The sequence below is a fragment of the Malaya genurostris genome, chromosome 2, assembly GCF_030247185.1.
Source record: "Malaya genurostris strain Urasoe2022 chromosome 2, Malgen_1.1, whole genome shotgun sequence".
Classification (NCBI taxonomy): domain Eukaryota; kingdom Metazoa; phylum Arthropoda; class Insecta; order Diptera; family Culicidae; genus Malaya; species Malaya genurostris.
Genome location: NC_080571.1, coordinates 177,360,434 through 177,382,014, shown reverse-complemented (window position 1 = coordinate 177,382,014; position 21,581 = coordinate 177,360,434). Strand labels below are relative to the sequence as shown.

General features: G+C 39.5%; 2 protein-coding genes across 4 annotated transcripts in view; both read left to right on the top strand.

Moving 5' to 3' along the window:
* Positions 1–21,581, top strand: part of LOC131427598 (potassium/sodium hyperpolarization-activated cyclic nucleotide-gated channel 2) — a 1,904,453-nt gene that overhangs the window by 1,214,839 nt on the left and 668,033 nt on the right. The gene's annotated exons all lie outside the window — the stretch shown is intronic.
* On the top strand, positions 15,787–21,391 carry LOC131427600 (uncharacterized). The gene is made up of 2 exons (XM_058590948.1): positions 15,787–17,788; positions 17,868–21,391. The coding sequence occupies exon 2, from the start codon at positions 19,274–19,276 to the stop codon at positions 20,213–20,215; it is 942 nt and encodes a 313-aa protein (XP_058446931.1). The 5' UTR covers positions 15,787–17,788; positions 17,868–19,273; the 3' UTR covers positions 20,216–21,391.

Here is a 21,581-nt window from a genome sequence, read left to right as displayed (position 1 = left end):
CTGCGTTTCGTCTACTTATCATGTTGCCACTTGCTCCTGAAACTCATTTCGTTATTAGGTCTGGTTGCCGATCTCAATAACATCATAAATTCGTAGTCTTTTCTGTTATGTAATTTAACCCATATCCCTTCTGGACGTTTTTCTTTGAAATTATTAGCGTTCGAATATCTAGATGCTCCATATCTCCTTCGATCAGGCACATTTCTGGTTCTGATATTATGATCATATCTTCGCAATATGTTTCTATTACTGTATGTCATGCTGTTTACCCACATTTGTTTTGCATTATATTTTAAGTGTTTACTATCAAAATTGCTATCTTCGATCAAGCACCTGTCGTTACGGTAAGATTCGTTGTGTAAATTTCGGTTGTATATATGGGAATTTTCAATTTGTCCCCCTGGATAACATTTATATTTGTTGTTTGGACAGAGTTTTGGTGTATCAATTGCATGGTAGGATAGCAGCCGATTTTCAATGTTTGTTAATATATAGCTGATTTTCGCCTCCTCTTTTAGGAATCTTATTAATTCTTGAAACTTAAGGTGCCTGTGATTTTTTGCTATTTGCTTTAAGTTTTTATTCGATAATCCTGCTATAAAATGAATCGTTAATGCTCTTTCTGCAAAGGATTTTTGTACTTCCTCCGTGCCTTGATTCTCTTGTTGAGCGTCAATAAATTCCATTATTTGTAGCGCTCTTTCAGCGTACTCTTCAAAAGATTCTCCATATTTTTGTTCGAGAGTTTCGATCCTGATGAGAATCTCTTCTACTGTAACTTTTATTGCAAATTATTATTATTCATACCGCTGCTATGCGCGTGGCTTAAAATGCATTGTTTTCGCTTTTTGTCACTATTCCGGATATGTGCATAGGTTGATACTTTGAATCGTGGATGACATGTCGTCATCGTCAATGGGTTTCAATATATTTGATTAGTACGCGAAAACGTTCTACCGTTTCATTTGAGATTTATTTGTTCATTTACTATACTTTGAATTTAAAATGCAAAACTAATTGTTCCGTTATTTTTCTTATGTTATAGTTGGTTGCAGAATATGAAGCAAGCGGTTGTCGAACATAGGAGGCAGATATATGTCTGTTTTATTTAATTTCATACGCGCGCGCGTCATGTGCAATAGCTACCCAATGATATTATTGCTGACATGTACCATCTGCTGCGTTTGCGCTTTTTGTCAGTATATCTATTATGTGCTTTCATTAGCACAGAAAAACCAGCGTGGAAGTTAGTAAAATTAGTGCGATCAGAACTTCGTATGCATTCAGTCAATTATGTACCTGACCGCAGTTATTCTAACTGTCTGCGTGCGCAATATTTCCTTACTTTTTTTTTCACTCTAGCGCCCGCAAACCTGACCGAAGTGAAGAAAAAGAAACTTAAATTTTCAGCATGACCGCGGGTATTACTGGTATCCTCAATGTACAAATCGCTGAATTCCTAAACCTGCCTTGTCGTGCGTTTATTTGTCCACTCTATATATAAAAAAATTAAATGCAGACTCACCTGATTATAATTTTCTTCATTTTAAATTCACTCGCGGTACAATACTTCTCTCGAATAGCGTTCCGTATTTTGTCGTGAATACGATTTACTTTACTATGGGGTGCCTTTTCAAAATTTACCCTCTGAGAGAGTGATAAGTTTTTGATCGTGAATATCTTTTGTTGTATCTAACGAATCAACATAATTTTTGCTACATGCCATCGAAAATATGATCACAATTTTATGATAAAATTTTCAGTTGTGTGGCATAATCTCAAATAGTTCAAAATTCAACTTTTCTGAAATGTTTGGTATAAACGAGTATCAAAGAGGATAATTCATATGGCGCGTTTGCCTTTCTCGTATTTTGAAAGCTCATAGCTCAGTGATCTGTGGAAGGATTTATATAAACTAACTACCAATAGAATCGAAATTTTTCAACTTAAACGTGTATAGCAAAAGCATTGAAGTATTTCAATAGTACACTATTGAAAAACCTATCTCATTTGCCCCATGTCAACACCAGCCAATCAGAACGCGTTCTGAGAAAGAGAACAAAATAGCTGCTGCTGTACAACAAATCGTTCAAGAAAAATGTTCCGAAAAGTGGTGAATATCGTAGTGAGTTCCACATTTTGGTCCTTCTGAATGCCAGAAACGAATCCCTACAGCATATTGATAGTTTCTTTCAATAAATTATGCAAATCCGAAATGAAATAATCGACATTAAAATTCTATATGCGGCTATTTTTATAGCTGTTAGGACCGCCCATTAGTGAAAAAGCTACAAACGAAATCACATAAAAGGAAATCTCTTAACAAAAATTGAATCAGTTTGGATTCTATCGCCACTGCGAGCAGATGTGTTTTGTGTCGTCTGCACAGCTAGTTTCGCTTTCGACAAGAGTGATTACGTCACAGCTGCCAGTCATTAGCATTGGTGAAAAAACAACGGTGGAGAGATCAATATCATCCGTTCTAATGGCTCTAAAAGTTTTCTAAAGAACTATTAGGATTTGTTGTTCGCAAATCGAAGGTAATTATACTCAGTTTAGTGCAAATCAAGAACAGTTTGGTTAGAAATTCACAGTAATCGAGATCAAGCTAAGCCTTCTTTGTTTTTGCGAACAATGTGAGATAGGGGAATGCTTGCATAATTTATACAATTGATATTCGGAAGTGTTAAGGAACATGTCAGTTGTTTTCGTATTCACGATATCCAGTTATGTCGCTGACATTACCCACCCGCCTTTTTTTTTCTTCAAATGTTCTCTTTTTTCCGCTGTCACAACACATGTACGACGTACCCGAGCGGCGAGAGGGATATTTCTTTCAATGAACAAAGTGTCGAGACGTTTTCTTCCAACCCGTAAACCGCACTTATATTTACTTCTTTTAATAGCTTTTACAATACAACGCACTAACTTCCCTACAGCACATAATTCTGTGCCTGTCCTATCTAAAGCACTTATTTTCCGTGCCTGGCCTATCAAACACCATAAATATCCCACCGGTTGACCGACGTTCCAGCAAGGTTCTAGTTAGAGATGTCCTGCGGTACAAGCCACCACTAAGTCTAGATGGAATCTATAGTTTGCAGCACCTGCGTAACAAATGCTACACGCTATAGACTTTGGGGTGGAGTCTTTCGTCCAGTTAGTACCGTCCTGCGTTACAAGCCGATACTAAGTCTGGGCGTATGGTTAATCTGATTCCCCGCCTGCGTTACAAACAAGGAAGTAGAACGACCAAAGTGGAAAAACCACCGCAAAGTGGAAAAACCACCGAAGAGCTTCGGTATCTTGGGACCAACAGTTGAACTACGCAGCCCCGATAAATTCCTAAACCGCCCTTTTTATACTAAAAATATTGCTACCTAACCAAAATTATACATACATTCCATCTTTACATATATCTGTAATTCACTACTAACTCTTAAATGCGAAATGTTCTTTTCCGGCGTATTTACGAAAGGCTGCCCTAAATAATCCATACTGGGCATTCTTGGGTTGACTAACTACCACATATAATCAATATACATATTTTCATTGCTATGGATATACGCGATTGCAGTGCTATCGCGTCGCTTGTGTACATAATCAATTAACTCGCTCGGTGGTACAGTTTTTTTACTGACTGATTCAATATGTGAAAATAGGCAGCCGTGAGCACTGCAATAACTTTACTGATATACTATTTGTACTAGCTAAGGTATAGTGAAATATGGTTTTTGTAAGATCTTTATAAGATTTCGGCCTGATCTTGATCTATGATAAAATTAGGGCTGTTGCACTAGTGGTGTGATGATGCCTTTCTCATATATCTCTCATATTCTCATATATAAATGAGTGGTATTCATAAAAATAATTTTCTATGATTCTTAAAAAAAAACAAAAATGCTTGTCCATAAACTAGTATAACCTACAGAGTGAAACAGTACTCAGGTCGGTTAGGCCATCTCTGAGGAAACGAAAAGAAGTACTTCGGAAACCGGAATCTGGGAACCGGTGTAATCGAGAAAAGTGATTATGATCCATTTTTGAGTCTATGACTACACTCTTCGGTCGTTTATTAAAAACCCAAGAACAAGAATGACAATGACCACCGATTGGAATAGTTTCGAGGCAAATTTAGAAATTATTGTACTTTTTATTTTCGGTGCTTCCAAAATCAAAAAGGCGAGTGAGTAATGTCAGAGACATAACTGGATGTCGTGAATATGAAAAAACTGGCACGTTCCCATCACTTTTCCGAATATCAGTTAGTTGATTGATTGTATGAATTGTGCAAGCTTTCCCTTTTTTCACTAATAGAGTTTGAAGCTATGCAGCAACATTAAAATACAGATTAGTTACATTAAACAGCTACTATTCTTCAACAGTGAGACGACATAAAAGAGAGAGTTAGTAGAGCAGCAGCCAGTAATACTGAATTGACTGTCTAGCTGTGAACAGCACCTCATGGAATTTTTACACAGAAACACGCACACAGGAGGAACAGTTAAGGGTAAGGTAAAGTCCCGCTCGAACAGTGCTGGTCTGCAGTTCCCAGGTGGCAAAATCCATCGTCTACTCCGGAAGGGAAACTATCCCAAGCGTGTCGCTGCCGGTGCATCGGTCTATCTGCCGGTAGTGATGGAGTACTTGGCTGCCGAAGTGTTGGAATTAGCCGGTAACGTTGCCCGTGACAAGAAAACGAAAAACATCTCTCGCCACCTTCAGCTGGCCATCCGTAATGACGAGGAGTTGAACAAAAAACCGTCCATTCCAGGACGACCACATCGCTGTGATAAAGAAATATTTAAGATTGCTTTAAGTTTAGCCAGTTCTGATACGCCTGGAAAGTAGAATGCACAAATCAAGTGGAGACCTTTGTTCTAACAATTTGTTTTTTTTTTGTTTTAATTATAGAGGCTTTAACATCTTAGGTCATTCGCCTCTTCGGACCAGAAAATCTTTCTGACCCTATGTGCGGGGTTGGGAATCGAACCCAGGCGGGCTGCGTGAAAGGCATCGACTATCCCATCACGCTATACCCGTCCCCATTGTTTTTTTGTTGTTCATTTTTGTTTTCGGCCGCATACTAAAGAATTCCCGACAAAAATACATATTGATTTGTATACGTGTCAACTCTGTTTCGCACGGCATATTTGTATACTAGTATAAAGATGTGTTCAACATCATCACTTCCACTTTCGCATTGTCGTTCGTAATTGAATGTGTTAGTGATGGTGCAAATTATTTTAACTTCCATCTTGATGAATCTTTTGGCAGGAAATATTGAAAGTTTAGTTAACTCTTAATGATTACCTGTGGCACTAAAAAGTGCCTGGAATTGTCACAATCAACAAGATCTGCATTTAGATCTAAGGTGGTTCTCGTGTGTGTCTTATTCGGCAACAGTTGCTTAGAAAATGGTAGAAAAGCGAAAAATTCAACTAGTTCTTTATGATAATCTTTAGCACTGAAAAATGCTTTGAATGGGCCTGGCTGGACTTTTTGGTTGCCATTCTACCGGTTTTCGGTGCCATCGTGCTGACGGTATCTCGTACGTGCAGAGTAGCTGCATTAACTTAAATGACGCTATATCTCACATCACATTTCATTTTATACCTGCTACTGGCAGCGGTGTACGGACAGCCCCTTTGCCAAAATTTCTTTTCCTGTTCGCAGAACGGGAAACAGTGACACGACAGGTCCTCGATGTTACTCTCGTGTACCTTATGATCAAAAAAGAACCGGAATTTTCATTTTAATTGTAGAATCGGTAAGCTTTTATTCTCTCAACGTTAGCAACACTTTTATACACATTCTGTCAAATTTTGACGCATATCGTACGATTAGTTTTTGTTTGGCGTCTATACAAAGAAGTTGAAAAATTTTCGTGTGGCGATTTTTATAATGGATGAAAGTTTAGAATTTTGTCGTGAATACAACCTACTTTACTATGGGGTGCCTCTTCAAAATTTACCCTCTGAGAGAGTGATAGGTTTTTGATCGTGAATATCTCTTGTTGTATCTAACGAATCAACATAATTTTTGCTACACGCCATCGGAAATATGATCACAATTTTATGATAAAATATTCAATTGTGTGACATAATCTCAAATAATTCAAAATAAAATAAACGAGAATCAAAGGGGATAATTCATAAGGCGTGTTTGCCTTGCTCGTATTTTTAAAGCTCATAGCTCAATGATTTGTGAAGGATTTATATAATCTAACTACCAATAGAATCGAAATTTTTCAACTCAAACGTGTATAGTAAAAGCATTGAAGTATTTCAAGAGCACACTATTGAAAAACCTGTCTCATTTGCCCCATGTCAACACCAGCCAATCAGAACGCGTTCTGAGGAAGAGAACGAAATATCTGCTGCTGTACAACAAATCGTTAGAGAAAAATGTTCCGAAAAGTGTTGAATATCGTAGTGAGTTCCTCAATTTGGTCCTTCTGAATGCTAGAAACGAATCCCTACAGCATATTGATAGTTTCGTTCAATAAATTAGACCTATTGTATCATTGATCAACCCAGCGAATTAATGTTTTCTTTATTGGAAGATTATAATCGGTTGTAAACGCTACACCTACACCAACCATATCAGTATCGGATCCACGTACAACAGTTCAGCCTGGAATTAGATGACGGAAGTCAGCGGCATCCATCGGAATTCGAATTCAACTCATCACTCTCCATCACAAACGCTTTCATAAAAGGTTCTTTTCAGAGCCACCATTATTTTAGTATAAAGAACTATACTGGTTATTTCATAATATTTGTGTTTCAGAATGTTGAATGTAACTAATCTGTACTTGAGTTTAGGTGCATCGTTTCAAATTCTACATACAATTTCATACAATTGATCAACTAATTGATATTCGGAAGTGTTAAGAAACATGTCAGTTGTTTTCGTATTCACGACATCCAGTTATGTCTCTGACATTACCCACCCGCCTTTTTTTATCACCTTTCTCATATAGAAAGGATAATTCGTAAGGCGCGTTTGCCTTTCTCGTATTTTGAAAGCTCATAGATCAGTGATCTGTAGAAGTTTTTATATAATTTAACTACCAATAGAATCGAAAATTTTCAACTTGAACGTGTATTGCAACAACATTGAAATTTTTCAATAGTACACTATTGAAAAACCTGTTTGATTCAACCCATGACAGCACCAGCCAATCAGAACTCGGGATGTCTGCATCTATACAAGAGCATCCATATAAAAGTTGAGTGGTTCATTTTTCCTACCATTTGCTGAGCAACTGTTCCCGAAACAAGACAAACGAGAGCAACATCGAGGACCTGTCGTCTCACTGTTTCCCGTTATGCGAACAAAAAAAGGAATATTGGCAAAGGGGCTGAAATGTGATGTGAGAAATAGCGTCATTTAAGTTAAAGTAGCTACTCTGAACTCGGAGGTAAAGCATCTACTCTGAACGTACGAGACACTATCAGCACGATGGCACCGAAAACCGGTAGAAAGGAAACCAAAAAGTCCAGCAAGACCCCGTTCAAAGCACTTTTCAGTGCTAATGATAATCATAAAGAACTAGTTGAATTTTGTCGCTTTCCTACGATTTTCCGAGCAACTGTTGCCGAAAGAAGACACACACGAGAAGTTCAAATAATTTGCACCGTCACTAACACATTCAATTACGAACGGCAATGCGAAAGTGGAAGTAATGATGTTAAACACATCTTTACACTAGTATACAAATATGCCGTGCGAAACAGAGTTCTCACGTATACAGATCAATATGTATTTTGTCGTGAATTCTTTAGTATGCGGCCGAAAACAAAAATGAACAATTTGTTAGAACGAAGGCTTCCACTTGATTTGCGCATTCTACTTTCCAGGCGTATCAGAAATGGCTAAACTTAAAGCAATCTCAAATATTTCTTTATCACAGTGATTTGTTTTTCAATTCCTCGTCGTTACGGATGGCCAGCTGCAGATGGCGAGGGATGATTTTCGTTTTCTTGTTGTTACGGGCAGCTTTACCGGCTAATTCCAACACTTCGGCAGCCAAGTACTCCATCACTGCCGCCAGAAAGACCGATGCACCTGCACCGACACGCTGTGCGTAGTTCCCCTTCCGGAGCAAACGATTAATTCTGCTGCCAACTGGGAACTGCAGACCAGCACGGTTTGAGCGGGACTTTGCCAGTCATTTATGTTAAAGCAGTTACTTTGAACGTAAGAGACACCGTCAGCACGATGGCACCGAAAACCGGTAGAAAGGAAGCCAAAAAGTCCAGCAAGGCCCAATCAAAGCACTTTTCAGTGCTAAAGATAATCATAAAAACCTACTTGAATTTTCTCGCTTTCCTACCATTTTCCGAGCAACTGTTGCCGAAACAAGACACACACGAGAAGTTCAAATAATTTGCACCGCCACTAACACATTCAATTACGAACGGCAATGCGAAAGTGGAAGTGATGTTGAACACATCTCTATACTAGTATACAAATATGCCGTGCGAAGCAGAGTTGTCACGTATACAGATGAATATGTATTTTTGTCGTGATATCTATCACATTCATTTACGACAGTAACGCTGTCTCGCAATATGAAAAAGAAAATTTTGATTTAGAAAACATCTTTATACTAGTATGGGTGTCGTCTCGAAATATTCCGTGCAAAACAAGGTTGCCATATACACAGATGAATCTGTATTTTACTTCTCCTGAACAATACAGACTTAAATGTTGCGAAAGAAAAAAATTTCTTAACACCGTGATGTTCCCTAATGAGAGAAAGAGAGATAAGTTTTTAACTTGAGTAATAAATACATAGTGCTGAACTCCTCAACTGAAGGCAAATTTTCCTAAAATAGCGATTCTTAATTGTTGAGACAGCTTTCATTGAAAGTTCTTGTTATGGCGCGATCACGGTTTAGGCGATCATATTCAGGCAAAATATTTTTCTAACCATCGCAAGAGGAAGCGTCAGGTGCCTCCATCGGAACCTACTGAAGAAGAACCGAGTCGTCTTTTGAGATGAGTGCGGCAGGAAAGAGCAGTGTCCAGCGATGGCCTGGAAGCGCCAATCGAATCGTTGAGTGCTGGAGTGAGCGGGATTCAAAATCCGATTTTGATTGGAAGCCGATCTGGAATGTTTCGCTGGACACTGCTCTTTCCTGCCGCACTCGTCTCAAAAGACGACTCGGTTCTTCTTCAGTAGGTTCCGATGGAGGCACCTGACGCTTCCTCTTGCGATGGTTAGAAAAATAAAACTATAAACCTAATACATTTCGAATACCATATTAGTATGTTGGTATTCATTGGTTAATCTAAACACTGTTTTTATCAAGCGAGTTGCTATTATAAATTACATTAAATGAAATACATTTATTTTGCACATGATCTTATAACTATTTCAGGTTTGTTTGTATAAGTTCATCTCTTTTATCTAATATAAGATAGCTGGCTATTGGTTGAACTCATGGAAGAGAAAACAGTCTAACATAAAAAAAATTTAAATTGGAACTCCAATGGACTTAATGAAATGATAAAAAAGTTTCATGTAAGGAATGTCACGACAAGCAAGAATGTCTCGAACTGGGACATTGGATAGTCTACCTTGGGTACGCAAAGAATTTATTAGTCGAGATCTGACATCACGATACTCCACGCATGTCTAAACGACATAATCAATATCCGGATAACTTTCACCACAAGCACAATGATTAGTCTCGGAGAGTCCAATTCGAAGGAGATGTGCGTCTAACTTGTAGTGATTGGACATGAGTCTGGACATCATACGAATGAAATCCCTACACACACCCAGTCCTATGAACCATGCCTTTGTCGATATTTTCGGAATAATTGAGTGCATCCACCGACCCAGATCATCTTTATCCCAAGGAGCTTGCCAGCTGGCAAGCGTTCTTTGGCAAGACGCGCTATAGAATTCGTTGAAAGCAATCGGTCTCTCATAAATTTCACCCTCAATAGCACCACGTGTGGCTAAAATATCGGCTCTTTCATTGCCTGGAATGGAACAATGAGCCGGGACCCAAACTATTGTGATTTGATAATTTATATCAATATGACGTTCAGGCACTGTTTTATTTTACCAAAGAAAAAAGGTTCATTTCTGCCAACAGCGTTTGAGCGAATGGCTTCAATTGCACTCAGACTATCTGTGAAAAGAAAATAATGGTTCGGAGATAATGTGACGATTACACTCAAACTAGAATGAACTGCTGCTAACTCTGCTATATAAACAGATGTAGGTTAGCCTAAATGAGACCGAAACATTATTGTTGAAAATACCAAACCCAGTAGCCTCTTCAATTCGTGAAATATATTTTCTCAGAGTCAATATGCCTGAACTTACTTATAAATATTTTTTGGATTTCCAACGAGCGTAAGTGTTCCGGGATTCCACGCACTTCGCGCTGCATGGATGTGTCGAAAAATAAAGTTGAGTCAGGGAAATTTAGGAGGCTGACACGGATAGGAATATATCTTGAAGGGTTGATTTCCTGTGACATATGGTTAAAATATACTGTCATGAATCTTGTTTTAAATTGAAGCTCAAGTAGCCTTTCGAGGTTGTTAATAACCAGTGGATTCAGTACCTCACATCTTATTAGCAGTCGTGATGAAAGCTCCCAAAAACGATTTTTCAATGGAAGAACTCCCGCCAGAACTTCAAGACTCATTGTATGTGTCGAATGCATGCAGCCTAAAGCAATTCGCAAACAACGGTACTGAATTTGCTCTAATTTGATAGTATGAAAGTTTGCAGCGGAACGAAAGCAAACGCATCCATATTCCATCACTGAGAGTATCGATGTCTGATACAATTTTATTAGATCTTCCGGATGAGCACCCCACCAAAATCCTGTTATTCTTCGAAGAAAATTTACTCTATGTTGGCATTTTGTTATCAGATACCTATTTTGTCCTCCACACGTGCATTTGGAATCGAACCAAATCCCAAGGTATTTGAAAGACAGAACCTTTTCTATCATTCTTCCCATCATATGAAGCTGCAGCTGCGCGGGATCATGCTTTGTTGAAAAGACGACCAGCTCTGTTTTCTCCGCAGAGAATTCGATACCCAGATGAACAGCCCAAACGAACAAGTTATCTAAGGGATCTTGCAATGGTTTTTGCTTGCAATGGAACAGCTTTGGGACCAGGTATCTTGCAATGGAACAGCTTTGGGTCCAGTAACTGAAACTACCCCATCATCTGCCAATTGTCTTAGTGTACATGGGGTTACTAGACCGCTGTCAATGTCATTCACGTAAAAATTATAAAGAATCGGACTGAGGCATGAGCCTTGCGGTAGACCCATGTAGCTTATTCTGAATGTTGCCGAATCGCCATGTGAAAAATGCATGCGTTTCTCTGACAAAAGGTTGTGCAAATAATTATTTATAACCGCTGGGAGTCCATGTTGGTGGAGCTTGTCTGAGAGCACATCAATAGAAACTGAATCAAATGCTCCTTTAATGTCTAAAAATACAGATGCCATTTGTTGCTTTTGAGCGAAGGCCATTTGGATGTCAGACGAAAGTAATGCAAGGCAATCATTCGTCCCTTTATTTCTACGGAAGCCAAACTGAGTATCTGACAACCAACCGTTCGTCTCGACCCAAGTGTCGAGACGTCGTAGAATAATTTTTTCGAACAATTTTCTGATGTAGGACAACATCGCAATGGGTCTATATGAGTTGTGATTATAAGCTGGTTTCCCGGGTTTTTGAATGGCGATAACTTTCACTTGCCTCCCAGTCAGGTGGAATAATATTTTGCTCAAGAAACTTGTTGAACAATTCCAACAAACGTCTTTTTGCGAGGTCGGGCAGATTCTTCACCAAGTTCAATTTAATTCTGTTAAAACCCAGGAGCGTTATTGTTACAAGACATAAGTGCTATGGAAAATTCCATCATTGAAAACGGGCTATCAATGGAACCATTATTTTCAAAAGATTTCCTAATAACGCTCTGCGTAGGAACAAAATCTGGACAAACTTTCCTCGCAAAATTAAATATCCATCGGTTCGAGTATACCTCACTCTCATTTTCTACGTTACGATTCCTCATTCGTCTGGCTGTATTCCAAAGAGTGCTCATTGAGGTTTCTCTTGGCAAACCTTCGACAAAATGTATCCAATAGCTACATTTCTTGGCCCGTTTTAAAAACGTATTGAAAGCATTTTGTTTCGCGTGCTTAGGATCTGAGCACTCTTTGTCCCGCCAAGGACTTGAAATATTACTTTGGTATTTAATCCAGTCAATATTTTTGTCAAATCATATGGAATATTAACTGAATTAGCAATGCCTTTGTTACTGCTAATTGAAATGATGATTGGTAAATGATCGCTACCGTGTAAATCAGGAAATATTTTCCAGGTGCAATCTAGTCGAATTGAAGTCGAGCAAAGAGATAGATCTAATGCACTTGGACGTGCAGGAGGTCTTTAAATCCGTGTCATGCTACCCATATTTAGTACCGTCATGCTAAAATTGTCGCAAATATTATGTATTAGAGAGGATCTGCTATCATTGTAAACGGAACCCCACACCATTCCGTGCGAATTGAAATCTCCTAAAATCAAACGTAGAGCAGGAAGGGCTTCGACAATTTCATTAAGCTGTCGTTGTCCAAATTGAGCTCTTGAAGGAATATATACCGAAGTGACAGTGACTGAATCATTTGCGGCGGATGATAAATTATCCATAAAATGATACAAAACCTGAGAGAACTAGCCATTGAGCTGATAACTGTTTCAAAAAAGTTCTAGCTATGGGAAGGAATGCCGTTATGATAGTCTCTAGAAGTTCAGAAATATTGAATGCTGCGAAAATCCATTCTACAATTTCCGAAAACTTCAGTAATCCTGATGGTGGCTGTGAAACGGAGCCCACTGAATTATTGTCTTTTTTTGTGTTAGTTCCTGGATTAATTTGTGAATTTGACAAACAAGGAGGCTCAGTTTTTGGTTTTAAATTTGGCTTTTAAGATTTAACTCGGGGATCTTTTTTGAAGGTGTAATTTTAGGTGTCTTTTTTTGGTATTTTGTGGTTTGATAATCTCCTCTTAACCGACCCTTGAGGAGTGACAAACGAGGTATCTTCACTATTTCCGTCAAAGTCAGATTCCTCTGGCTCCGCAAGATTTGAAAAAACTTAAATGCAGCGCATACTGACAGATCATCATGAGGACTCTCCCCACAATAAATACATTTTTCAACATCTTTATCGCAAAGACTATCCTTATGAGGTCCTTGACATTTGATACATTTGGACTTATTACTACAGTAAGTAGCTTTATGCCCGAATTTTTCACAGTTCGTGCAATTCCTAACATGCGGTACGAAAAACCGAACAGGAAGACGAATTTTATCGATATAGACATTGCTTGGCAACGCAGATCCGGCAAATGTCACTCGAAACTAATCTGAGGGATGATAGAACAATAGATGCTGAGGACAATTGCTTGCACTCGAGTATCTTAACTCCCTCAAACATGGACTTTTTAAAACGACCAACTCCAGTGGTGCCCTGAGGATAATGTTTAGCTCTCGGGATATTTAAGCTCTTTTTAGTATCCGGAATCGGATTCGGAAGGTCTTCCATGAGATCATCCATCACATTAATTTTTTTTTAGTAAATTAATAACACCAAAATGAAAACTTATGTTTAGTAAAATTTCAGAGATAAGAGAAATAAAAAAAAATAAATTAAATCTACCTTGTAGCTGATGTCTCTTTTCCTTTATCGTAAAGAACGACGTGAAGCTCATCCAACGATTTCCAATTGGCAGTCTTGTGTCGTTTTCTGCTATCTCAATTGCTCTGCAGTCGTTGTGGATATCACTGAACTTGGTGTGCTGCCTGTATCTGACCCCAGGTACAGTGCTTTTGCTCTTGGTGGCGATCAAATGTGATGCTTGCAGTGCTGCACCTCGCGATATATGTCGTCTCTTTCGATCCTACGCAGCGTACAAATTCTGGTACCTGGGTTGCTTTAGTACCTCTTTGCCTTTGCACCGCTTCGTCTTCGCACCTTTATGCTCTCGCACCTCTGTGTCTCTACACCTCTGTGCGTATGAACGGGATGGCCTTCGTTGCTAGCTTTCCAGTCGGGAAACTATGAGCACTTTAACTACCTGAAGCTTAGAATTGTCTCGGTAGCAGCCATTAACTCACGAACCAGTACAATCGAAACACAACCTCTTCGCTTGAATGGTTTTTACTGAATGAACGGTTTGTTTACTTATCTTGAACATACTCCTGATGTTTTGTTTTTAATTATTGTTAGTTTCTCTCTATTTTGTATTCGTGCCAGATTTTTCAATACTAATTATGAAGTGCTAGTGATAATATTACGGATAGATGAGTTAAAGTGCTTGATACATTCCAATAATTTATAATATACCATTCGATTCAATTGTATGTATGTGTGTGTGAAAGTATGTGTGCATGTAACGTTTTTCTGCACTAACTTTTCTCGGAGATATCTGAACCGATTTTCACAAACTTAGGTCTTGTGGTCCCATACTTAATTCCTGAATTTCATCTGGATCTGGAAATATAGGGTAAAGTGTGTTAAAAATCACTGAAAAGGGCGAAAAACCGTAAAAAAGTTTTCTAAATCGACCTCAAAACTTCTCCAATTGATAGTTTTTATCAGTAGCCGGTCAAACAAACCGATTTCGGTTAGTTTTTGAAGAATCGAAGAAAATTATTTTTAAGAATACCACAGTATTAGGGTAACAGAGGTATTTTGGCCACTTCATATATTTTGGCCCACCTAACAAACTTTATCGATTTCATCGGATTTTATCGATGTTAAGTAACTCACTTTGCATCAATTTGAAGCTAATCTCATTAAATTACCTCTTGCGGAAGGGGTTTTAAAAGATATTACAATATTTGGTGGATATTTTTATAAAGTGGGCCAAAATAAAATCAATCCTAAAGTGGGCCAAAATACCTCTGTTACCCTATATATGATAGTATGAATGATATGAGAAAGGCATCATTACACCACTAGGTGGATTAAAACAGATTTTATATTTCTTTATAGATATGATGTGTATTTATGAAAGAGCTAATCGTGAGTTCAAAAAGCGATTTACTGATAATGAGTTTGGTGTAGTGTGTAGCGTTTGCGGTCAATTATGGTTTCGAAATCAAATGAAAACTATTAACAGAGATGAGGGAAATTTGCTTATCACATTGGCGAAGCAGTTTGAAACGTGGGGTTATACCAAACCTAGCGAAAACGAATGGTTTTGTATTTCCCATTCGTCCGCAAGATCTACCTCCACTTGATCCCAAAAGTGAGAGACTCATCTCACCAAGGATACCTTTTATGCAAATTCGCCGTTTGAGTCACGCAGCAGGTAGTCATTCAATTATGGGACAAATTATTAATGTCCCAGTAGATGTTTCTTATATGGTTCGCGTGCTTCCTAGAAACATTGATGATGATTATGCATTCAATGTAAGCATTAAGAGGTATTCGATTCATAAATCATCTTATATTGCTCCACACGACTGGAGACAAGTGAGAGTTATCGCCATTCAAAAACCTGGGAAACCAGCCTCCGATCACAATTCGTATCGGCCGATTGCTATGCTTTCCTGTATCCGGAAGTTGTTCGAAAAAATGATTCTCTTCCGTCTAGACAATTGGGTCGAGACTAATGGTTTACTTTCAGATACACAATTCGGCTTCCGCAGGGGTAAAGGAACGAACGATTGTCTTTTATTTATTTATTTATTTATTTATTTATAATTATGAAATTCATCTGACAATAAAATGGTCTTAATGAATATGTATCAGTCAAGTCATAAAATTGTAGAACGTAGTATTTTCTGCGAAAATTTGTGAGTTGGTTCACAAAAATCGAAGAGATGTTCAACAGTGCCAAACGTCCTCAAACAAGATGTTATCGGTTCGTAATACCCGAACGTCGTTCGATGAAATCTCGGCTGCAGTAAACTGGTGGAGCGCAGCGATCGTTGTGAAGCACGGAAATCAAGTTGAGACAGAATCTTCGAAGAGTCGATATCACCGTTCATCAGTTTTGCCACGAAAACAGCTTGCTGAATTTTTCTGCGTCTTTCTAATGAGTCGAGTCCGATCAGTCGACAGCGATCAGGATACGGTGGAAGCTCAAGCGGATTCCTCCAAGGGAGGTTTCTTAGAGCAAGACGAACAAATCTTTTCTGTACGCGTTCAATCCGTAAATTCCAAACCAGCTGATACGGATTCCAAATTAGGCTAGCATTTTCCAGTATAGGACGAACCAAGGAGCAATATAACGCTTTCAAACAATGCGGATCTTTGAAGTCCCGCCCGATCTTCGCAATGAAACCTAATTGCCGTGTTGCCTTTGAAATTATAGTTGAACGATGTAGATTGAAGGTAAGCTTAGCATCTAACAAAACACCAAGATCATTAACATGATCAACTCTCTGGAGTTTTAGTCCATCAATTTCATAGTCGAATCGAATTGGATTCAGTATTCGGTGGAACGTTATGACCTGGCATTTTGCAATGCTGACAATAAGCCAGTTTCTATGACACCAGGCGACGAATGTATCAAGAAGATTTTGAAGCCGGATGCAGTCGTCGATAGAACGAACTTCAAGATACAATTTCAAATCATCGGCATATACTAATCTGCAACCAACACCGAGCAGCGAAACAGCATCATTGAAGAACAGCAAAAACAAAAGTGGACCCATATTACTGCCTTGAGGAACTCCAGATAGATTTGAAAACGGAGATGATACACAGGAGCCTAGCTTTATTCGCAAAACTCTACCACATAAGTAAGAGCAAAGCCATTCAATAAACTTTTGTGTTGCACCCAGCCGCGAAATCTTGCACAAAAGTATTCGGTGGTCAATTCGATCGAAAGCTGCTTTAAGGTCAGTGTATACTGCATCAACTTGTACTCTCTTTTCCAAACTCGAGATACAAGTGGAAGTGAAATCTAAGAGATTCGTGCTGACCGAACGACCTGGCATAAATCCATGCTGATCAGAAGAGATGTAATTTTTTGTACGAAGAAGTACCTCAGTGCTCACAATTATTTCAAATAGCTTAGATGCAGCAGATAAATTCGTTATGCCTCTGTAATTCCTTACGTCAATACGATCACCGCTCTTGTATACAGGAAACATAAAAGACTGCTTCCAAGTCACTGGAAAAATTCCTTGCTCAAATGATTTGTTAAATATAGTGCACAAAGGATCAGCTAAAACAGGAGCACAATGACTATACACCACAGAAGGAATACCATCTGGTCCGGGCGAAAACGATCGTTTTAACTTTTTCGCTGCGGCAACAATCATAACGGGAGTAATCAAAAATGTGTCAATGTGCGCTATATTCTCAGGAACATCCACCGCGGCGGTCTCCGCTTCGATACCGGAGGCAGTATTTTCAGCAAACACAGAAGCAAAGAACTTTGCGAACAGATCGCATGAGTCCAAGGTTGACATGGATTCAACACCATCGAGACAAACTTTTGAAGGAATCGATGAGCACTTGCGTTTCGAGTTTACAAAAGTCCAGAAATATTTAGGATTCCGACGAAGATTAGTTTGAATCCGCATAACGTAGGCTTTGTACAACCCCGCGTTTAATTTACGATAATTTTCACTGGAACTTTTAAACATTCGCTTTGTTTCAGAGCTATGCCAGCGACGATGTCTGCGCTGCCAAATATTGCGGGTACGTTTTAATCTACGAAGCCGTACAGTGGTCCAAGGTGGGCTCATTGGCCGTTTAACGAAAGGTAAATTTGAACTCAGCCATTGAATCAATGTGTCACAGAAAAAGGATGCCATTTCATTTACGTTACCGATTTCTTGCAGTGTTCTCCAGTTAACATTTTGTAAGAATTCAAGTAAAGCAGCAAAATCTATTTTCCTATAATTTAATGTTCTGGATTCATTCACGGACTCCATGTGACAGGAGTTGCCTTCGCCGTTAGTAGGCCACGTGATAACTAAAGGCGGATGGTGCGGGTCGACGGGTAGTATTGGAGCAACACTACAATCAACAACTAATTGATGCTCCAAAGAACAAAAAACCAAATCAAGCAATCGTCCGAGATGATTTCTGTGTTGGTTAGCTTGACAAAGATTTAGGTAATCCATGCCGTCAATCAACGCCGTGCCAGCAGCGGGTAGCAACGAAGAACAAGAGGAGAGTGTTTCCTCATTCCGTTGATTCCATACAATGCGGGGCTGGTTGAAATCACCGCACACCAGAACAATATCATTAGCAGAACTTTTACTGCACAATTCCGAAACAGTTGAAATGTGCGCATCGATCACATCAACGTTTTGGCTTTTATCAGGGGGAATGTACACACCGCATAGAAGTAACTTTTTACCCCGTACTGTAGTACTCGCACACACTTGTTCAAGACAGTTTCCATTTACCGTTTCAATAATAGAGCTGGCATATTTTCGAGAAATAGCAATCAATACTCCACCAAACGATACTTTGTCGCTATTCGCTGAGCTGCGGTCGCAGCGGAAAACATTAAAGGAGTCTTGCGTTGCTCTCAACCGAAATTCAAATGGCATTTGCTCGTAAAGAACAAATGGCATCAGTATTTCTAGATATCAAGGGGGCTTTTGATTCAGTTTCTATAAATATCCTATCTAAGAAGCTGCACCAGCATGGTCTTTCGCCGGTTTTGAACACCTTTTTACATAATCTATTGTCCGAGAAACACATGTATTTTGCACATGGTGATTTGTCGACAATACGATTCAGTTACATGGGTCTTCCTCAGAACTCATGCTTAAGCCCCCTTTAATACAACTTTTACGTAAACAACATTGATGAATGTATCAACACATCTTGCACGCTAAGACAACTTGCCGACGACAGCGTTGTGTCCATTATAGGACCCAAAGCTGCCGATGTCCAAGGACCATTATAAGATACCCTCGACAACTTGTCGACATGGGCTCTTCAAATGGGTATCGAGTTCTCTACGGAGAAAACTGAGCTGGTCGTATTTTCAAGAAAGCGATAACCAGCACAATTACAGCTTCAACTAGGGGGTGAAACCATAGCTCAGGTCTTCACATTTAAATATCTCGGGGTCTGGTTCGACTCCAAAGGCACCTGGGGATGTCACATTAGATATCTGAAACAAAAATGCCAGCAGAGAATCAATTTTCTTCGCACAATAACCGGAACTTGGTGGGGTGCAAACCCAGGAGACCTGATCAGGCTGTACCAAACAACGATATTGTCTGTAATGGAATATGGATGCTTCTGCTTCCGATCCGCCGCGAACACCCATTTCATTAAACTGGAAAGAATTCAGTATCGTTGTTTGCGTATTGCCTTAGGTTGCATGCAGTCGACTCATACGATGAGTCTCGAAGTGCTCGCGGGCGTCTTACCGTTGAAAAACCGATTCTGGGATCTCTCATATCGATTGCTAATCCGATGCGATATCTTGAATCCGATGGTGATTGAAAACTTCGATAGGCTTGTCGAACTCAATTCTCAGACCCGTTTTATGTCCTTATATTTTGATTACATGGCTCAGAATATTAATCCTTCTTCGTTTGTTTCCAACCGTGCTCATTTCTTGGATACTACTAATTCTACTGTGTTTTTCGACACATCCATGAGAAAAGAAATTCGTGGAATTCCGGATCACGTGCGCCCTCAAGTGGCCCCAAATATTTTTTATAATAAATTTAGAACAGTCAACTGTGAAAAGATGTTTTACACTGACGGATCAAACATCAACAGGTCCACAGGCTTCGGAATCTTCAATCAGAACATCACCGCTTCGTACAAACTCAGTGATCCGGCTTCAGTCTACGTCGCAGAATTAGCTGCTATTCAGTACACCCTCGAGATCATTGAAACCTTGCCCAAAGACCATTACTTCATAGTCACGGACAGTCTAAGCTCAATAGAAGCTCTCCGGGCAATGAAGCCAGGAAAGTATCCCCCATATTTCCTGGGGAAAATACGGGAACATTTGAGAACTTTATCTGAACGGTCTTATTTAATATCGTTAGTCTGGGTCCCCTCGCATTGTTCCATTCCGGGCAATGAAAAGGCAGACTCATTGGCTAAGGTGGGCGCATTAGAAGGTGATATTTATGAAAGACCAATCTGCTTCAATGAATTTTTCAGTATCTCTCGTCACAAAACTCTCGAAAGTTGGCAAACTTCATGAAGCAATGGCGAACTGGGACGATGGCTGCATTCCATTATCCCTAGGGTATCGACGAAACCTTGGTTCAGGGGGATGAACGTGAGTCGTGACTTCATTCGTGTGATGTCTCGGCTCATGTCAAACCATTACACCTTCAACGCGCATCTCCGGCGTATTGGAATCGTGGAGAGCGGTCTCTGCGCTTGTGGTGACGGTTATCAGGACATCGAGCATGTCGTATGGACGTGTACGGAGTATCGTGACGCCAGGTCTTTATTAAAGGACTCCCTAAGGGCCCGAGGTAGACCACCTGAAGTTCCGGTCCGAGATGTGTTGGCTAGTCGGGATATCTCTTATATGCTTCTTATATACCAGTACCTCAAACACATTAATATCCAAGTGTAATCTGTTATACCTCGCTCAGAAAGTATAATCTCCACCTACAGGTTCGACACTAACATCCGCTCGATTCTCTCGATTACCGTCCCTGTCCACCATCATCATTGGAACTAACAAGATCTTTTTTTGTCACTAACTTTTCGTTCCCCCCTTCCATGTCTCTTCACCATCTCGATGGCAACTAATTAGATCTCTGTAGTTTTCAGACATTTTGTTTCCATATCCCCTATTTACCTCGGTTTTCACAATATTTACTTTTTTTATTTTCTCATCTCTTCGTAACATCACCATCACCGCCTACGGTCCTACGCTCCAGACGATGACCAGCATGCGGGCCACCCGCCGGGCCTTCGTAGCCTGGGGGTGTTTCCCGCGGACCCACACGAACCGAAAGGAAGCGGCCATATATAGCACCATTTGGAATTCATGCAATATTCAATTCACCGACACCTGCCGAATACCAGCTAAAAGCTTTTTTCAAAAATTCTAGACGACATAATCTAATGATACTATTCTAGTTTTAAGTTAGTCGTTAATTAAGATTAGGAAATACCCTTGGCATCTTAGAGCTTAAGCAGTGTGCCTGAAAATATATATTATACTATTGGAAAAAAAAAAATCATCTTATTTGAATGGATTCGTTTAAAAAGCTACTGTGAAAAAGTGGCTTATGTACCTTGTTGATACTCCATTATACCGTCGTTACAATATAGTAATCAGTAAAGATCAATTAAACCAGTTTGGTGACTCCTCGTCAGTAATACTTGATCCTGACGACGAGCTTGAATGTCGTGTGGTCGTGCGTAGAGTATCGCGACGCCAAGTCGAAGCTACTGGAATTCCTCAGGGCCCGAGGAAGACCGCCTGAGGTTCCGGTTCGGGGTTTGTTGACGAGTCGGGATAGTTAATATATGCTTCTCATATATCATTACCTTAAATACATTAATATACAAGTGTAATCTGTTACATCTTGCTTACAAAGTTCCTC